This window comes from Lonchura striata, chromosome 3 (assembly GCF_050655825.1).
Source record: "Lonchura striata isolate lonStrDom1 chromosome 3, ASM5065582v1, whole genome shotgun sequence".
Taxonomy (NCBI): domain Eukaryota; kingdom Metazoa; phylum Chordata; class Aves; order Passeriformes; family Estrildidae; genus Lonchura; species Lonchura striata.
Genome location: NC_140705.1, coordinates 76786800 through 76805046, shown reverse-complemented (window position 1 = coordinate 76805046; position 18247 = coordinate 76786800). Strand labels below are relative to the sequence as shown.

General features: G+C 36.2%; 1 protein-coding gene across 12 annotated transcripts in view; it reads right to left on the bottom strand.

Moving 5' to 3' along the window:
* Positions 1–388: 388 nt before the first annotated feature.
* The window catches only part of PDE10A (phosphodiesterase 10A), a 352020-nt gene continuing 334161 nt past the window's right edge, over positions 389–18247 (bottom strand). For all 12 annotated transcript variants that reach the window (XM_021544164.4, XM_085575511.1, XM_021544159.4 and 9 more), the window contains 6 exons: positions 17644–17799; positions 14326–14498; positions 13114–13225; positions 11306–11386; positions 9119–9207; positions 389–4829 (listed from right to left, as the gene is read on the bottom strand). In XM_021544164.4, coding sequence (XP_021399839.3) covers positions 4712–4829; positions 9119–9207; positions 11306–11386; positions 13114–13225; positions 14326–14498; positions 17644–17799 — 729 coding nt within the window. In that variant the 3' untranslated portion in view covers positions 389–4711. The remainder of the gene's footprint in view (positions 4830–9118; positions 9208–11305; positions 11387–13113; positions 13226–14325; positions 14499–17643; positions 17800–18247) is intronic.

Sequence of the window (18247 nt, the reverse complement as noted above, 5' to 3'; positions counted from 1 at the left end):
GGGAAAAGATACCTTAAGCAGGAAACTGCAAACACAGGGAGCCTAGTCAAAAGACTCCATCATGTTTTGAATCACTTTGTGCTGTGATTTACTTGTGGTATAAACACATATATGCACACACATTCCCATCCCTCACTTGTACTCCCAATAATAGCAAAAATAAACATGAAAAATAATATTAAAAAACTCTGTATTCAGTAATATTCACACCAAAGTATATGTATAGATATATCCATTAAAATTATGAACATTTCTAAATATATTTTATGTATCATACATATATTTATATGTATAATTACATATCCACAGAAGTCGTCTTGCTGTGCTAAAGCCAGCAGTAAAAGCAAAAACAGGTTTCACAATAGGACACCCATATATGCATATGTACTGGCTGTTTGGTTTGTGAATTTATTTACAACTTAGCTATATCATAATAAATGCTTACTGTTCTATTGTACAAACGTAATAGTAAAGGTTTAGGTTTGTTTTTTAAATACAAAGACTGCAAATGAATACATGAAAAAAATTACACACCATGTACAGTATTTATAATTTATAAATGCAAAGTTAAGACCTCTTTAAATTATTGCACTTGCATATTTTTTACAAAGATAGTTTATATGTATCATATATATATATATGTGTGTGTAAATATATATATATATAAAACAAATTTTTCAGCTCACTAAATGTAGTAAAGTTGAATGTTGTTACCTTGAAGTTCTTTCTTCTCCACATAACAGCCCAACCTGAATTTGGAATATTTATGAAACTACTCTACAAATCAGTTTGATCTACCCTAGAAAGCAGTCCATTATTTTAGGTTTATTTGAGTATACACCCGTATTACAATCGAGCACAGTTTTTGGTCAGAAAGCAAACAAAAGTTATGATGTGCCTTTGCTAGACTGGGATATAGAACCTAAAGTTTGAACATTGACTTCTTTGTAGTAGTGTGCAGAAAGCCTTTTCTGCATTTAGAAAGAATAAATTAATTGTTCTACTTCACAGAACTGGTCCAATATCACAGTGTTTGAGGCAAATGCATTATTTCAAAAGGGTCATGACTGATTTGAGCATCTAATAATCTCCATTTTTTAACATGAATAGTGCTTTTTGCTACTCCTACAATTTTAACACTATATGCTCCAAGTGCAGTCACAGCAAACTGATCACAGTTTCAAGTTTATAGACAGGAAAAAAATCTGTGCCACATAAAAAGATGATTTCTGCTCTGCATGTCCCCTCCAATTTAATATGCTTGATCATATACTCCAGCTAAAAAAACCCTGTTTAATTTCTCTAATGGTTACTCATAGAAAAAAAATACTGCCATGAGTTGAACCATTACAGTAGAATATTGTAAAAGCATCCAAAATTTATAAATTAATTGTAACAATGGAATTTATCATGCTGTAGTAAAATATGCAACATCTCAGATGAGTAACATGCTATGTCAACTATTTTTCTCACTTAGTGCATAACTTTCAGGCACCTTTTCATAATACACTAGAAACACTGTTACAGCTTCAAACAGTGTTTTTACCTTCACAGGGCGTAGGAGGGAAAAGCAACTAGAAGTATTATCAAGAAAAACGCAATTCTAAGAATATAAAATCTAACACTTCTAGGAAAGGAAAGATCTGTTAAGCTTTTTATACATTCTTTAGGGCAAGATGAGTTTTAGTAAACTAAAAATGCAAGGACTTTTGACAATTTAACTTAATGAGTCAGATGCCTAACAAACCTAGATGTCTTAATCAATTGAGAGTTTGAGTCCAGAACTTTGACCAATTAAATCTCAACATCTCTTTGATCCATGAAATTCAAATGCAGCTCCAAAGTTCTTACTTTTGGTGGATTTGACTTTGAAAGTGCAGGTACAAGTATTTTTTTTTTTTTTTCAAAATATTTACACATATGAACCTGTGCTCTATAAATGCTAAGACGGACTACATTTGCTTTAAAAAAACAGCTCATCATGACTATTTTTTTTTTTGGTCTAGGTCCTAACAAGGAGTAATGTTTTGTCATTACCTTCCTCCTTTTACACACCAGGAACTCAAACCAAATCACAGCCACTGGAGCCAAATTTTTAAATTTGTAATAGACATTATACTATAGCAAACATATATTTTAAGTGGTTTGGGTAGTTTTATAATAGAAACAGTAACTAATTTACTTGAGACATTAATAGAACAACTTATTGCAAATTTGACAAATTTGCCAGGGAAACATGTGCTCTCTCAGTACTTACAAACTTCAAAACATAACATAGTGTGTGATACTGTCAAGCATTTTTAATGGTAGGAAACAGAACTAGTGAAGTTATCTTTATTGTCAGTGAGTAAAAGATGAGTGAAAAGCTTTCCATACACACAGATAGAGTGTGTTAAGGAATACTTTTGCAATGCTTTTAAGATCAGCATTTTTATATGGAAAGGGGGAAAAAGGGAAAATGTCAGCAATATATTTAATCCAAATATACTTAACCTGCGAAGAAAAACATTCCATCCAGTTGTTGGGATACCTGAATTCCAAACAGCATTTTTGTAGTCACCATAGATTTAGATAATTTCCATGTAAATTAGGAACTGTGGATTCTGTCTCAAGTACTTAGTGGATGAAAGGTTGCATCTGCATTATTAGCTGAAACAGAATGGCTAAGGAGGAAAGTAGAGGACACAGCATGAGATATCATCCATTCTACTTTGCTGTAATTGTTTCCTGCTACATTTTTCTTTCTTTTTTTTTTTTTTTTTTTGTTTCTGCTCTTTTTCAATTCCAACCAGTTTGCTGTGATTACCAAAAAAATTCTGCACTTAGAATTGGTAAGGCAAACTAAAAAGAAATAAAATATGGGGCTGCCGCTAGGTAACATGCATCATACAAATAAGATAACTTCATACTGAATTCTCAGCCTGAGGGATCTCTATGTACAGCAAAGGCTTAGGTGCATTTATACATTATGCGACTACGATCACGCACTGTACACATAAACAGATACTGGCATGTGCTCGACCATAACAGAAGGCAAAACTCAAGAGGCCAAGTTGTTCACATGAAACCCAAAAGCTGGCATGCCTATTAGAGCAATAGAGCCCAAAAGACAGGAGATGGAAAAAGAGAACCTGTGTTCTGTCTGTAGGTCACTACTGTTACTCATTGCAATTACACAATGGCCATGTTATCACGGAACCTCCACAAGAGTGCATTATCTGTGAACAAGCACATAATGCAGTATAGGCTGTATGTGAAAGGTATGCAAAGACTCTGTTTTCATCTACTGTGTGGATCACAGATTTTTTTTCTCATTTTTTAAGAGAAAGACAAAGGCAAATTAAGTGTTGTGAAACATATTCTGTACAATTGCACTAAATTTATAAGTGTGGCATTACATGTAAGTCTGCGCATAAGTTTGTAAGGCCGAGGCCTAAGTCAGCACAGAACTGTAAACACATAATTTAGTGTACTTTTCTTCAGTCATCTATTCTTTCACTAAGAAAGGCATTTCTAAACCTGGAAATTTCTCTAACTAGGGGGAAAAAAACAGACAAATGGAGAACTTTCCTAATTTCACTCATCTTGGGATGGGGGGAAAAAGCAGTATAAGACATGCAGTGTTACTGTGCAACACAAAAGCTAGTCAATACAAAAAACATTTTTGATTTATTGTGATGGTACCACAATCCCTCTTATCAGACCTGACTTTTCTGATGAGGCTTTTGTTCCCAGCAGATAGCATACTTCAGGTATGTCTTCAATGCCTTTTAAAATACAACTCAGCAGGTAGAAATAAAAATCATGACCTTACTTAATTGTGAGCTAGGCAAGGAAAATCTTTGCTGTCACATTTCAATTTTATCCAATATTTCTGTCACTATGGGTACAAAAACTCCAACCTAAAATTCCCTCTCATATCAGAGATAATTAACCAGTACTTCCAGTGTTTTAAGGGAGGAGTTGTCTAGTTTTAAAAAACATCCTAAAGAACAAAGCACCATCACTAGTTCTATCAACATTTCCCTTGTGAGTGACAGACAATTGGCATCATGATGCTTAATGAAGTACTTTAAAACTTTAACCTGAATGTTGGTTTTCCTTTAGTTTGCAGCAAGAGAATTCACTGTAACCTAAGCATAAATTATAATCTCCAAGGATTCTGCTGGAGTTCAAACTGATTACAAGTAGATCACACATAAACATTCACAATAGCAATGGGTATATTGTTCTATTTATAGCCAAGAACTCCCAAGTGACACTGGTGTTAAAGCCAGCCACAGTACTGTATAATAAAAGTACCATTGAAACCCTTACTAGAAAGATACAATTTAGAAGTACCCCATAAGATTCCCCCCCACCCCCATCAGTTTTAAATTAAGGCCTCAGCAATGTAGCCCATGAGATAAGGCCAGTCTTTTATATTCACAAGTTGTAAGTTCTCTTCTGATAGCTGACTCCAAAACATCTGGGTTGTCATTTTCCCTCTATTTACGTTGTGTCACTGGTGTAGGTCAGGAGATTGGCTGCCAGAGTCATTTAGCTGAGGTAACTCCATAGGTGTTACCTTCCTAGGCAGGTCTACTTCTTAGCATTTTGCAGCTTTCCTTTTTGCTTTTTCTCTTTTTCAAATAAAAATGAAACAAAACAAAAAACAGTCCCCAAAACAAGAAGGGGTGCTTTTCAGGTTAAAGCAATCTGTTACTGCTGTTCAGTCATCAATCTTCACAGGAAGAGAATCTGAAGTCCCAGGAGCAAGGGATTGAGAAGAAATCCATATAGAGGCTTCCTCACCTCTCGTTACTTTCTCCCATTGGTTAAGATTGTCCCTGGAGATGCAAAAAATTTAAGGTAAGACACTGTTCATAAGTTGACTGGGATTTATTGTTTCCTCACAATAATGTCTGCTGTACTATACTTTGAAACCTATATTTATATGTCTATTTATATTAGTACCTATATATCATCAAGCTTTTATCATCTACACATTATTTCAGCCTTCAGCTTCAGTTATCCCATTTTGCAATTCCTTAGAACTCATATCCACGTCAACTCTATCCTAGCCTACAGTACACCTTCCTTCCCCAAGGCAAGGCCTGAAACTAGAGGCTACCACCTGCTTCCACAACAAATTTACAGCCCTCATGGATGCAGGAAAACCCAGCTGTGAACCAAGAGAGACATGACTGCAGAGACTCTGAAACACTGGAGCACTCTGGAGCACAGGAGCAGATTAAGCTTTCTGAAACTCCTGCAAAAGGGCTGCCTGACAGTATATAAAATGTTGCATGCCAGGATCATAGTATCAATTTTCAAATACTATTTGGTAATAATATTATCAGTCTACTACATTTAACGGGTACCCCTTCCTTGAGACATAAATGTCTTTTAGTGCCTCACAGCCTGGCCAAACCTTAAGTTCAAAATTCTGTTCATAAGCCATAAAATGATGAGAAATCAAGCTGGTAATATTCTAATGATCTGAAGAGGGTACAAACCCATAGCCTTACTTGCTGTACACCACTCTAGTGATTGGAAAATCTGTGTTGATGATAGGCTTTGCAACCAATAGCCAAAACTCAGCATTCAGTTTTCAAACACAGAGAAAGAGAGCAAACCCAATGGTTCCATCTTCATACTGTCAGATCCCTAGTTGCTAAAGCAACAGTTCTTAGATGCCTTTGGTAAACAAACAGGATGGCAACAGTACTGAAAGGTCTCCCATGGTATGTTATACCATGATATTACATCGGAATTTACACAGCAGAGCTCTTCTGATTCTTATGTCATAGCCTTGTCAAAACATTTGCTAAACCTGCACAGCATACAGGTAAGAAGAGAAAATGTTGCATTTTCTGAGGGTGGTGGAAGGCAGGATCTGATGAAGTCTACCAAAGAAGACTGGTGCCCTCTAGGGTAACACCTACACCAATTTCTGTAGGAAAATGCTCTGCCAGTGCTTCAGGCCTGCTGGAACTTATGAAGCCACCATTAGTAAGGCATTGAGCCTCAGCTAATACAATCAGGCACTAAGGATACGAAAAAGTGAAGCATCACTATTTCTGTCTCCTTCCTGGACCTGGGAAAGTAACAAGAATTTCAGCCAAAATATTTTTAATTAATATAAATTTCATTAAGAATTGATAGACCCAAAAGAACAAGGAAAATAGTTTTAAATTACTTGGTCTGAAAGAAAGGAAAAAAAAAAATCATTTCATCCTCCAAATAAATACACTACTATATATTTATACTTTGGTAGACCTACTGAGTACATGTAACGCAGGTTGGCTAATAGTTTTGATCTACAGAAAATGACAAGAAAGCATTTAAAAATGTGGAATAAATTACCAAATGAAAAAACCTTCTAGACTGTTAGCTAGTACCTTACTTTATGGAAAACCAGTGTTGGATTTCTCTTTTTTTTCTTTTTTTTTCTTTTTTTTTTTTTTTTGTAAGGTATAGATAATATGATTCATTTGCCTTTGAGCTCCCAATGAAGCCCTGGCTCCTAATGTCTGGAATAAATGCCCAGAGGTTCTAAAAATAAAAGCCTTGATGCTGACATGCTGCCTTGGCTGCTTTTGCTGCTATTATTTGCAGCTGGTGTCCGAGTTTCGAAGAACTCAAGGACACAGCAGCTTAAATACTGTGTTCAAGAATGAGCCCTGCTGGTGAAGAGGTGATATCAAAATTGGTTCAGTCAGCAACTAAGGAAATACCAAACAAAAATTAGGCTGTATGCCTCTGATCACACCAAAAAAGTTACACATCACAAATAAAGGAAAAACAAAAGTGTAGTGCAAAATCAGCCATTTAAAACACTCTGGAATATTCTAGACCCTGAAATAACATCAATCTTTTCTAAATGGGCACCTGAAGTTATATCTGTGTTCTGATTTCCTGCTCTCCATCTCCAAGTCTTAACCCTCAAACTTCTTCATTCTCTTCAATGAAAAAGCAGAGGATATTTTCAAGGCTAAGATAAAACTACCAAACTGCTCCTCAGAAGACTTTATTTCAGGATGTGGATTTTCTAGAAGCTCCTTAGTCCTGCAGAGGCTTTATCTATTCAGCTACCTTTAGTTATGCTTTAGCACAATCTAAATTAAAGAATACACAACAGCAAGACACAGAACTGTGTCGAGACTGTGCCAGTGTAGCATTCAGCAGTATCATTATAACAATTTGAATTACAAACAACAAGCATAATTTCTGGAATAGAAAAAATCATATAATCTCTGCCAGGAGTCTGATTGCTTTTACTTCAGACATCACACCTTCTACAGAGAAACCAGCTCTGGAAAAGATGTTCATGCTTGATCTTCAGAACTAGGGAGAACCTTTTCTAGAGCACATGCTTATGTGGGTGTTTGATATCCACAATTCAACTTTAAATATCCTCATTTGAGTTCTAAAAGATGAGCCACCAAGTGAAACAGGCCACTTTGCAAATAAGCCTCATTGGGATATCCACATGGCCAGAAATCAAAAGATATGTGTCTTCCCAGATGGTTGCTCCTGTAAAAGATACTGTGCCATCTTAAGCCCTCCAACCAGCCAGTTTCCATTAAAACTTGATTTATTAAAACTTGATTTTGATCAAGTCTTTACTGTGAGCATGGTGAGGCATTGGAACAACTTGCCCAGAGAAGCTGTAGATGCCATATCCCTGGAAGTGTTCAAGGCCAGGTTGGATGAAGCTCTGGGCCCTGTTCTAGCAGATGTCCATTCTCACAGAGGGGAGACTGAGCTAGATGATCTCTTCCAAGGGATCTTCCAACCCAAACAATTTTTAGATTCTATAATTTTCTTGGATAAACCAAATACATTATTTAATCTCTCTCTACTAAGATCTCAAAACATTCCTTCAGCTCTTTACATTCTCTCATTTGTTCATGTCTTTATGTACTCTTCTTAAAGCATAGACATTAAACAAAATTCCAGCTGTAGCCCCATTAATATAAAACCTCCAGAGATATAATCTCTAATTCTTCTGAACAGTCCTTCTATATCCATCTAAAGGTTGCACAGCCATGCCCAGCAAAGATACCTTAGAGGCAGCTGAGCTGACTATTAATGATGGCTCCTAGATAATCACTGTTCTCATAGGGTAGTCTTCTGTACCACTGACAGACCTACATATTCTTCTCACAGCTATATGAAAGCGTGTTTTTGTGTGAATGAAATTGTTTTGCTAAAAACTACATTAATTTCAAGGCATTTGTCTGTTACTTAACAGAAATAATTTAGTCCACAAAATCCACAAGAGGAGGTCATAAAGGATAAAGTTCAATGTTAAATAGAACTTAGGGACTACAACAAAACAAAAAAATGTGAGAGAATACTAATAAGAGCATAGAAAAACAGACCTTTAACCACTGGAATTTTATGAAATATCTGGGGTTTTCTAGAAAATATGGATTAACCTGAAACCAGAACATTTTCATTAAGTATTCACTGGTTTCAGCAAAATTTTTGTCAGGAAAGATTGCTAAGGCCCAGGATATAATTACTGGACAGAACTACCTAGAAAGCAACCAGCCATCATTCAAGTGGAGAAGCAGCCAACAAGGACTCTTGCCTCTTTTCCAGAACAACCCAAGCTCCATACCCACTGTGTTATAGGAGAAAGTTACATTTGCTTCACCCATACTCCAGTGTTACGACTCCTATGCTCTCAACTACTGAATTTTTTCTGGATATCTCTTTTTCTGGTTTTTAATAGAAATCATCTGATATGAAATAAAACCACGTTTTTTAAACACACATTTTTTAAGTAAAAAGAATACTGGCCAATTTTTGTTGTGGGAACCACACTGAAGTACAAAGCACACAGAAAGAAATTACACTAAGCCAGCACAGACAGGGATACACAAGCACTGAACTGTTTCTCTCTAAATGCTTTTGGCATCTAACACATTTTAATCAGCTGTGTCTGTAGTGGACAGTCCCTGACAGTAGTTATTGCCTCTGGGCTTCTGAGTAGATTAATGTGAGATGTGTATCCCTGTTAATATTAATGCAAATTCTAAAAATAAAAATCTGTATTTCCAGACAAACTTGCAAAGCACTCTTGCCTTTTCCTTGACCAAGGAATCAGCTATGCACATTTACTCACCTGCATGCTCGGAGTAGTGGCCCAGTTGGAGGAAAGATCTGTGCAAGGGTGGTGTAACATGGGATGGCTACAGCATTGTAGAACCCAATCTATGAAAAACAAGAATGAAAAAAAAATAGTTTAATTGTTGCCAAACTACAATACTGGAAGCTAACAGCTCAAAGCTCTTTACCTAATTACTCTTGTATTTGTTATTCACATTTCTGCATCTTCCTTTAACATCCGAATGCTTTAAAATAAGCAGCAACAGTGAAATCTTTGGTAATTACAAGCTGCTTACATGCCTTTCTTTTATGACTGATATGGCTGCCTCAGGTAAGGTTTTCTACAGAACCTTTTATTATTCAATTGATTCATTTCTTTTGTTCAGGATATGTCTACCTGTTTGGTGTCAGTAGCAGCGGGAAGTAGGTGGAGATGTTAGAGACATTTCTGCAAACATGATTCATGTGATGATTTTACTTTTTAAAAAAGGAAGGTTGTGCAGCATTCACAAAATATGGTTAGATTGTGGATTGTTCTGATGTTCTCCGGGGCATGCACTGCATAGCTCAATGTACTTAAAATGCCGGGGTCTTTGCACATTTGTGAATGGTGTGCAGTGTGATCAATGATTGGTTTGCAATTGCTTCTCATGTACACAGTTCAATAATACATCTTTGCCATTATCATATTTAGGGAAAACCAAATGAGCGCATTTTTAATGATATCTGACTCATAGAGGGTTAGCGGCCTGTGATGACTATGATGTCACAGCTGAATTGTCATGATGAAATTTTTAGAATATATATTATCAAGGATGACAGATTGCATTCAGATTCATTATAACATCCCTCACTTATCCCAGACTCTTATGATAGTTACAATAGTAACTATCCTTTCGTTTGGGCAGAATTTTTAAATGCCTTCTAATGAAACACTATGTATTGTACCATGACCAAGCATTTGATAATATCTCTTTTTTTAATAATCCAAACTTTGATCCTTATTCAGAAATTGAAGAGCAGCTCTTGTTTTCATCAACACAAAGATTCATCCCATACTGCTATGTAACCAAGTCTTCTGTGTTCTTTAAATAAAAATAAGACACATTTTCTGAGCTGTGAACCCAGATGAAGTACCTATAGGGATGAAGTACTTACAGTGCAACCAACAGAAAGAAACTGCAGCTGGTTAGAAGGCAAAGCTACAGACAGATGGGATGTCTGCTCATCCACACTATTTCATATACTGCCTCATTTTCTTCCCATTTGTTTTGGATTTTTTCTTTTCTTCTTGTTTGCTAGTTTTAAAGGGGAACTATTTTATTTCAGTGGAAAAAGATTACTCTGTATTTGTCAAAAACCAAAATAGGACATTAGATACAGCCACCCTGTAGACCTTCTGGTTCAATGAAAATCACAGAATCAAAGAATATGATGCGTTGGAAGGGACCCTCAAGGACCATCAAGTCCAACTCTGCATAGGCCCATCCCCAAGAGTCACACCATGAGCATTCTCCAAACACTTCTTGAACTCTGTCAGGTTGGTGCTGTGACCACTTTCCTGGAGAGCTGTTCCAGTGCCCAGCCACCTTCTGGGTATAGAACGTTTTCCTAATATCCAGCCTAAACCTCCCTGACACAAATTCAGGCCACTCCCTTATGTACTGTCACTGGTTGCTGCAGAGAAAAGATTAGTGCTGGACCATCCTCTCCCCCTTCCCCTCATGAGGAAGCTGTAACTGCAGTGAGGTCTCCCCTCAGTCTTCTCTTCTCCAGGCTGAACAGACCAAGGGACCTCAGCTGCCTCTCATGAGGCTTCCCCTCAAGGCCCTTCACCATCTTTCTTACCCTCCTTTGGACACTAAGGGCTAGCTAAGCTAAGGGCTGAAACAACCACTTACTAAGGGCTGAAACAACCACTTACTAAGATAAAAAGCATTATTGACACCTGTAAAAATTCAAGGTGATTGTGGTCGTAGCTAGAGCTACAAGTACAAAGAAAGGAAAAAGCGATAACAGCAAAGAATACACCAATTAACCAAAATTTAAAAACAAGTTTTCCACTGCTACTTTAAAAAATAACATCAAATTCAGCAGTCTGAATAACCTAATTTCAAAAGTAATACTCATTAATACATGAAATTATTTTTTCCATACATATTTTATGTAATAAAAAGTACCATTTTATTGAGAGAGTTCATACCTGACCCTGAGGGACTTCATCTTTCTTATCTCTGTCCATCATAGGAATAGGCTGAATACCTGTTTTCTTCATTTCATCACCCTTGAGAAAAGTAGAGAGAGAGATATTAAGAAAACAAAAACAAGACTATTGAGACCTGAATTAATTTCCATCTTCTATTCTATGTCAATCTAAAAATCCAGAATTTAAAATAATGTGTGGTATCACTCTAAGGCAATCTCAGAAGTATGCAGAAGGAGAGGCTCATTTTGTACATTCACCTAAGTGATAATGTAAACAGCAGATGCTTCAAGTCAATGTACACATATTTTCCTTATTAGTGTGTCTCCATCATAAAAAGCAACTGGAAGACTAAACCCAAAGAAATCATTCTATTCTACTCTACCTGCTCAGTTAGTCTCATCTTTCAAAATACCTGTTTAAAGCACATAATACAATGACAAGTAGAACACAACTCACCCATCTAAAGAAATACTGAGTAAAGCAGATAAATTTACAGTGTACCCTCTTTGTCAAAAATTTTGTCTTTTCAGTATATATCAATATATCAACATCTACCTCTATTAACTCATGCTTACAAAATAGTAACATCTGGACAGGCACAATTATGTCCATAATTCCATCTTTACTATTTTTGAGTATGGAAAATCAGTTTCATCCTTCCTTCTCCACTGAGCTCACAAGATTTGCATTCAAAAGCAAATTTATAAGCAAAGAAGCTGAGTATGTAATCAGTGAGTCTTGTCAATATTATACCTCCATTCTACCACTCATAAGAACACTCACTTTCCAGTGCAGGCATTTCAGAAAGTGAGTGCTGAACTAGATCTTTGAGCTTACACAGTCACCATTTTTCAAATATTTTGTTGTAGTCTGAGCTGTTTACAAGAGAACAAGAATATGTGAATATGAAATACACCCAACAAGAAGCACACATCTGGAATTCCACAATGAACATGCAACAGGCAAGGTAACAATCTCCACACTAAATGCATGCTACATCAACTCCATGGGCCTGATTTCTATTTTATGCCTGTGTAAAACAGAAATAGGCCCACTGAATACTGCAAGGCTCCACAGGGCACATAACAGAAAAGAAAAACACTTACAATAGCAGTCCTGAAAATACAACTGTATCTCCTAAAGTTTCATAACTTTGCTCTATGCAATTTATTCCTTATCCCAGAGCAGTCACTTTCACTTAAAAATTAAATAATTAGGATATTTACACCTCAGAATATGACATGTGAGAGACTGCATATATATTTGTGAACACGATTACATACTACAGCTTAATTCCTTGATCCAATTCTCAGTACACATTAATTTTAGAGTAACTTTCCATGTATTGAAGACCTAGCTCTCTCTGAGACACTATTGTTGAGAGCTGGCTCACGACGAAGACTCAAAAAAAATTGATGTTTTTCATATTTACTTTAGCATTTTCTATACTCACACTATAGCTTTATAAATATGTTCCAAGGCAGCTGACCTGGAAGCTGATTTCATATTTTGCATCTCTACAAAAAACTACACTTAGTGACTACTTCTATGTTCTGTTGCTTGATCACTTTATGTTAGAACATACTTTCTACATTATCTTTAACAGACAGAAAAAACACTGCCAAAATATTAGATAACTCAGCTCTTTAAATAACTTCAGAGTAAGCAATGAACACACACATGCACCAGTGAACTCTCTTTAAAACAAGCACACCAAGATGTTGATTGAAAAATACTTATAGTTGGGCTTTTCCTTCCTGTATGCTTCTGTTTATAAGGAGAGTAAACAAAAGAACCACACATACCTCAGCCCAGAACTCTGCATATATATCATTGGCCGTCAGTCTGGTAACAGGCCACAGCTTGGTCACAGAACACAGATCACAAGCTGTCATCATCAGGCCAATCACTCTATCTCTAAAGCAGAATAAAACAACATTAAATTGTAAGTTTCATAAAGAATTAATGATTGCTCTGCAGAGCTTTCATTTGCCCTTCCTCAGCTGGATCAGCAGCAATGTATGCACACTATGAACTTTCTCCCATCTATTGTTAGTTCCTCATTTGTTTGATTCTTTGATAAGGAACGGCACAGACTCTGTACTGTATCCCTTATTGTATTCCCTACAGTGTTTACAACCAGAGTTCATTGACCATTCTCTACACAATCACATACATAGACAAGGGCACAGGATGCCTGCCTGTTAAAACACTCACATGCCTCTCTATAATTCTCTGAATATACAGTACAAGTCTATAAAAACAAAGATGGTATATGTAATTGCTGCATTTCTTTTGTTCTTTAAAGAGGGGGGGAAAAAAGCTCCTAAAAAGAGGAATGACTACTTCTGAGTCTGTCACAAGACACTGTCATTGCTTTGTTGGAATGAATGTAAACTCTGACAGTCCAAGAATCTAATGCGTAACTCTGTCCTATACAGAGTAACTGAACATCAGGAACTGAACATCATTATTAGAATAAGGCGTGCACACACACAAAAAAAATTCCTATTTAACCGATTTTTTAGCACAAATTTATGTTTTTTGAATCTAAGTTTTATAAGGAAAACTGGCAATTAATTTAAATTCACTTGTTTTCACCAAATGGAGAAGTTGAGATGGCACTTAAGGACACCTGCATCTTTGTTAATAATGCCTATTCCATTTGAAAAAGCACAGAGCTTGCTAACCTGCATGCCAGTGTGATGGCAGTCATTAAAACTGTGCCAACAGACAAATATACCAGATGAAATACACAAACACATAGTATAATCAATCAATAAATACAAAGTGCACTTCCCCTAAGTTAAGATAAAGAAGTCATCAACCATGTAAGGTCAATGCAAATATAAAGCAATGGCAATTACTGTTACATATGTTTAATTTTACACACTGTGGGTCTTAGAGATCACATATGTAAGAAAATTACCATTCAGAGGTAATCCGTTTTTTAAAAAAATAAGATTTCTCTTTCTAGACTAATGCCATAGGGATCTACTGCTGTTTTGCTGCTTTACCTGTGTGTTTGGTTCTTAAGGTTTAATGCTCCTGTCTGATGAAGCTCTTCAAGTTGTTTTCTGTTTCCAAAATACAGGGCAAGGTCTGTGGCGATGATGGCTTTCCGGATGATCTCAAGTACTTGCTCATATTCACTGGAGCTCAGATTGGAGAAGACATTGTGCCCTTCCAGCTATGAAAAAGTAAAAAACCAATAAAAAGCACAAGCTCTAATTCAGAGACGATTTCAGTCTTTACTTCACCAGACAGGTTACGACAGTTTTACAGCCCAATGACAAGTTCTGTTGCAAATTCAAATGTTAATGGCCTGAAATTCCCATTTTTATTCTTCCTTTCTAAACACTGTCATGAAAAAAACTATGACTAAGCCACCAATTTGTTTCAGGGACTGCTCCTTCTGAAGCCCCAAGGTAATACTAGAGAAAAATTACTGAAATCCTTTTCTTTGATTTAAAATCACTATAGACACAACACTTCCAGATAGTTTTACCTTGGAAACTTGTGATTCAGTTCTGATACAGAGTCAAGTTGGTAAACTGACTACCTGATTCACTTAAGCATAGTTTTGATACTCCGTAATATACAGTATGGATAAAGAAATACTGAAGTTAAAAATACAAAATAATTCTGCTTTCCTTATGTTCCAAATGAAATGTGCCTGAAATCGCTGCATTTACTGACATAACTTTCTATATAAAAAATAAGTTAATTATTTAAATGTATGTGAACATTTAGGGGGAAAAGCTGCTTTGTTCAATCTGAAATTGAATGACTTGTAAACTGAAGATAAGAGTTTCTGTTATGGAGGCTCTGGTAACACACCACAGCCATCACTTTTCAATTTCCACAAGGTATTACTGCTCATTTAACTGACAATATGTACACACTGTGATCACTCAAGATGCTATATTACATTCTGAAAAATCAAGACTATCTGCTGTCTCTAAGATTTCAAAAACCACTTGTCAAAAGTCTTCCTGCTGTTGAGAGGAAGCAGACAAAAAGAAAAGAATGAGCTAGCCATGTCAAGGTGTGTATATTCAGAAGAAGAAAATATCATTAAAATATATCAAATGCAGAGGTGTTTTGACATTTAATTGGCATTTGGGCTGAAGCTCAAAAAGTTTCCCTGACTTTCATCAAGCATTTACATAATTTGCTCAAAATAAATCCTCTGCAGTACAAATAGGCTTGGTTTCTCTCACCATCCAGAACATAAACATCATTTTCCAGGACTTTTACTTAGGCAAGTAGATTTATTGTGAATAATGAATAGAAAATACAATCCGTCTATGTCTCAAGGCTCCTTTGACAGATTTCTAAGTCACAGAACATTATGTTTAAAAAAAATATCAGAACATTTTAATCCATCATCAGCACTTTGGGAGCAAAAAATTACTGCTGCTAGTTCCCACAATTTAGGGTTTTGGGGACCCTTTACTCTCCAGCCTTGCTGTCTAATTCCTGTGACCAGGCTATTTGTCCTAGTATTTAAATTATTCTAGATTCTACTCTTGGGCTTTAGAAGTTGCATTCTCAGAAAGACCACTGTGACAGCTTCTGTTCAGACTACTCAAAAAGAACTGATTCTGTAAAGTGTTGACAGAAGCTGACAGTTATGAGTTTGTGTCACTTAGGCTTTGAGTAGTATATACAATGAAGATTTTGTTCTTTGCCTGCTGAGCTACAGCTAGTGAATTGAATCCTGTGTCCTAAGTATGCTGTATGAATTGCAGGTGGATAAACAAAGCAGCTCTAAAGTCTCAAGCAGTTAAAAGTACTGCAGGTTACTAATGTAAAATTAAAACTTCGATAAACCCTAAAAAGCTTAGTGGGTTGGTTTGACTTTTTTTTCATCAGTCCATTAATTCAATAAGACTTTTTGATTCAAACAAAATCCAGCAAGTACAAAAGGCTGCTCTAGTCTGCCTTTGTTGCTAATTACCACCCATGGGTGCTTCAGCAGCTGGCGTCTTGAATCCACTCTACAGCCCTGGCCACTTATCCCCCTTTCCTCACTCACATTGACGGCAAATGCAGGAGGTGCCAGGGAAGCAAATGGGTTCCCTGCCTTCATGGCAAATGGGATTTTCATTTATTACATTTCTGCCAGAAAAAAATGCAAAATGGTTGGGACAGTGAAGCGTTAATGACTGAGGAACATGCTCACTGTGCACAAATTCACACGAAGAATGAACACTAAACATCTAATGCCATACCACCACTGAAGGATTCAATTACACCCTCCTACATGAAAGAGCATTTAGAGATGAAGCTTCCATTCTGTGATTAAAAGCATATGATACCTAAAACCATAATCACAAGATGTGATTCTGAACACAAGACAGAATATGTATTTTTCCTAAAAGGTGATTACATATTTAAGAAAATAAATATCTTCCCCTGAAAAACCCGACAGAAAGATAGATTAAAAATGAATCAGTGGCACAGTAGCAAGGTTAGGCTGTAATATGAGTGTGCATGGAAAACTAAAACTAGTGAGCACAGTTATGGACTGGCAGTAGTTTCACAGGTAAGAGTTCTCACTAATTTAGAATTATAAAACTTTCACTCATGAGAAAATATGTGTGTGTCAGTAGCACACCTGATTTTCCCAAAAAGCATCTGCTTGTTTTCTTGCAGTTTTTTTCTTCATTAAACATAAAGACATATGACCTCATACTCTCTTCCACAGAATATTACCTTACTCGGGTTTTTTTAATTTCAAATTGCCGAGTAACAGATAAGAACAGAATAACATAATGAAATAGGTTTACAATTTTCATGCATGAAAAATTACCATATGCCCTTTCATGCCACACATTTAACATTCACAGAATTTATTACAGCGGGTTTTCAGGTTTCTCATACAAAGTTTTGCCAGTACTTGAGTTTTATTCAAAATTTCAGGATGGTCAAAGACTGTTGAAATATATTATGACAAAAAATATATATGTATCTGAAAAAATTATTTTTCATTTTCAGAGTTCCTATTCTATATGGTCATTGGAAAAGCCTCCAGAGAGCCAGAAGCAAAAAGCTTCAAAGGCAGGCCATAAGTAAAGATCTTCAAATACACAATATTTTTTATAAGTTCAAGATTTTGAGAAAGCTGTGTTTTGCACTCTTGTTGAATCCTTGGGTTGCTAATTGTGAAAACTGGCTTGCTGTAATAAATCTTCTGCTCTTCTATAAATGAGTACTATAATAAAGAAATTAAACTAAGCATGCTTCAAAAAATCTACTTGGTAATGATGTGACTCCTCTTTCCACCACTGGACACTAATGCACAGAACATACAATTTCAATAATCCTACCTGCAGGATGGACACAGTCTGCGAGAAGTGGTGCTGTTCCATCGTTGATGTGGAATAGAGAGCAGCTAAGGGGTGATCAAATTTCTGAAGATAGCTGTTGCTGTAACCTCTGTGATCCAGGTCATGACACAGGCATGCAACTAAAAGACCCTTTCGCTACAAAAAAAATTGACACAAGCATGAAAAGCAAGATGTATTTCCTGCCCCTAGATGTCACTCTCTACCCAAAATACTGTAGAAGTTGCAGTATCCTAACACTGCCTTCAAACAGCACATGTGGAAATATCCTTAAAAATGAGATAAACATGACAGTAAAAACATGCTGAATTAAAATTCGTGGTCCAAATGAAGTTATATTATGCATTTAAAAATCGTTGTTGGACAGTAACATGATATTGGATGAACTGTGCTTCAGAAGAAATCTGCATTTTAAACAGTCTGGTTATCTGCTGAATCCTTACCTTTAATGTTTATTAAAATAATAAAAAGCACAGTTATTGAGGGAGAAGAAACATACAAAATGTATGATCTGCTGGTCAAGACAGGTGCACTGCAGTTCAATACCAGATTTGCCTCTGCAACACTCCTAGAGATGTTAACTAAA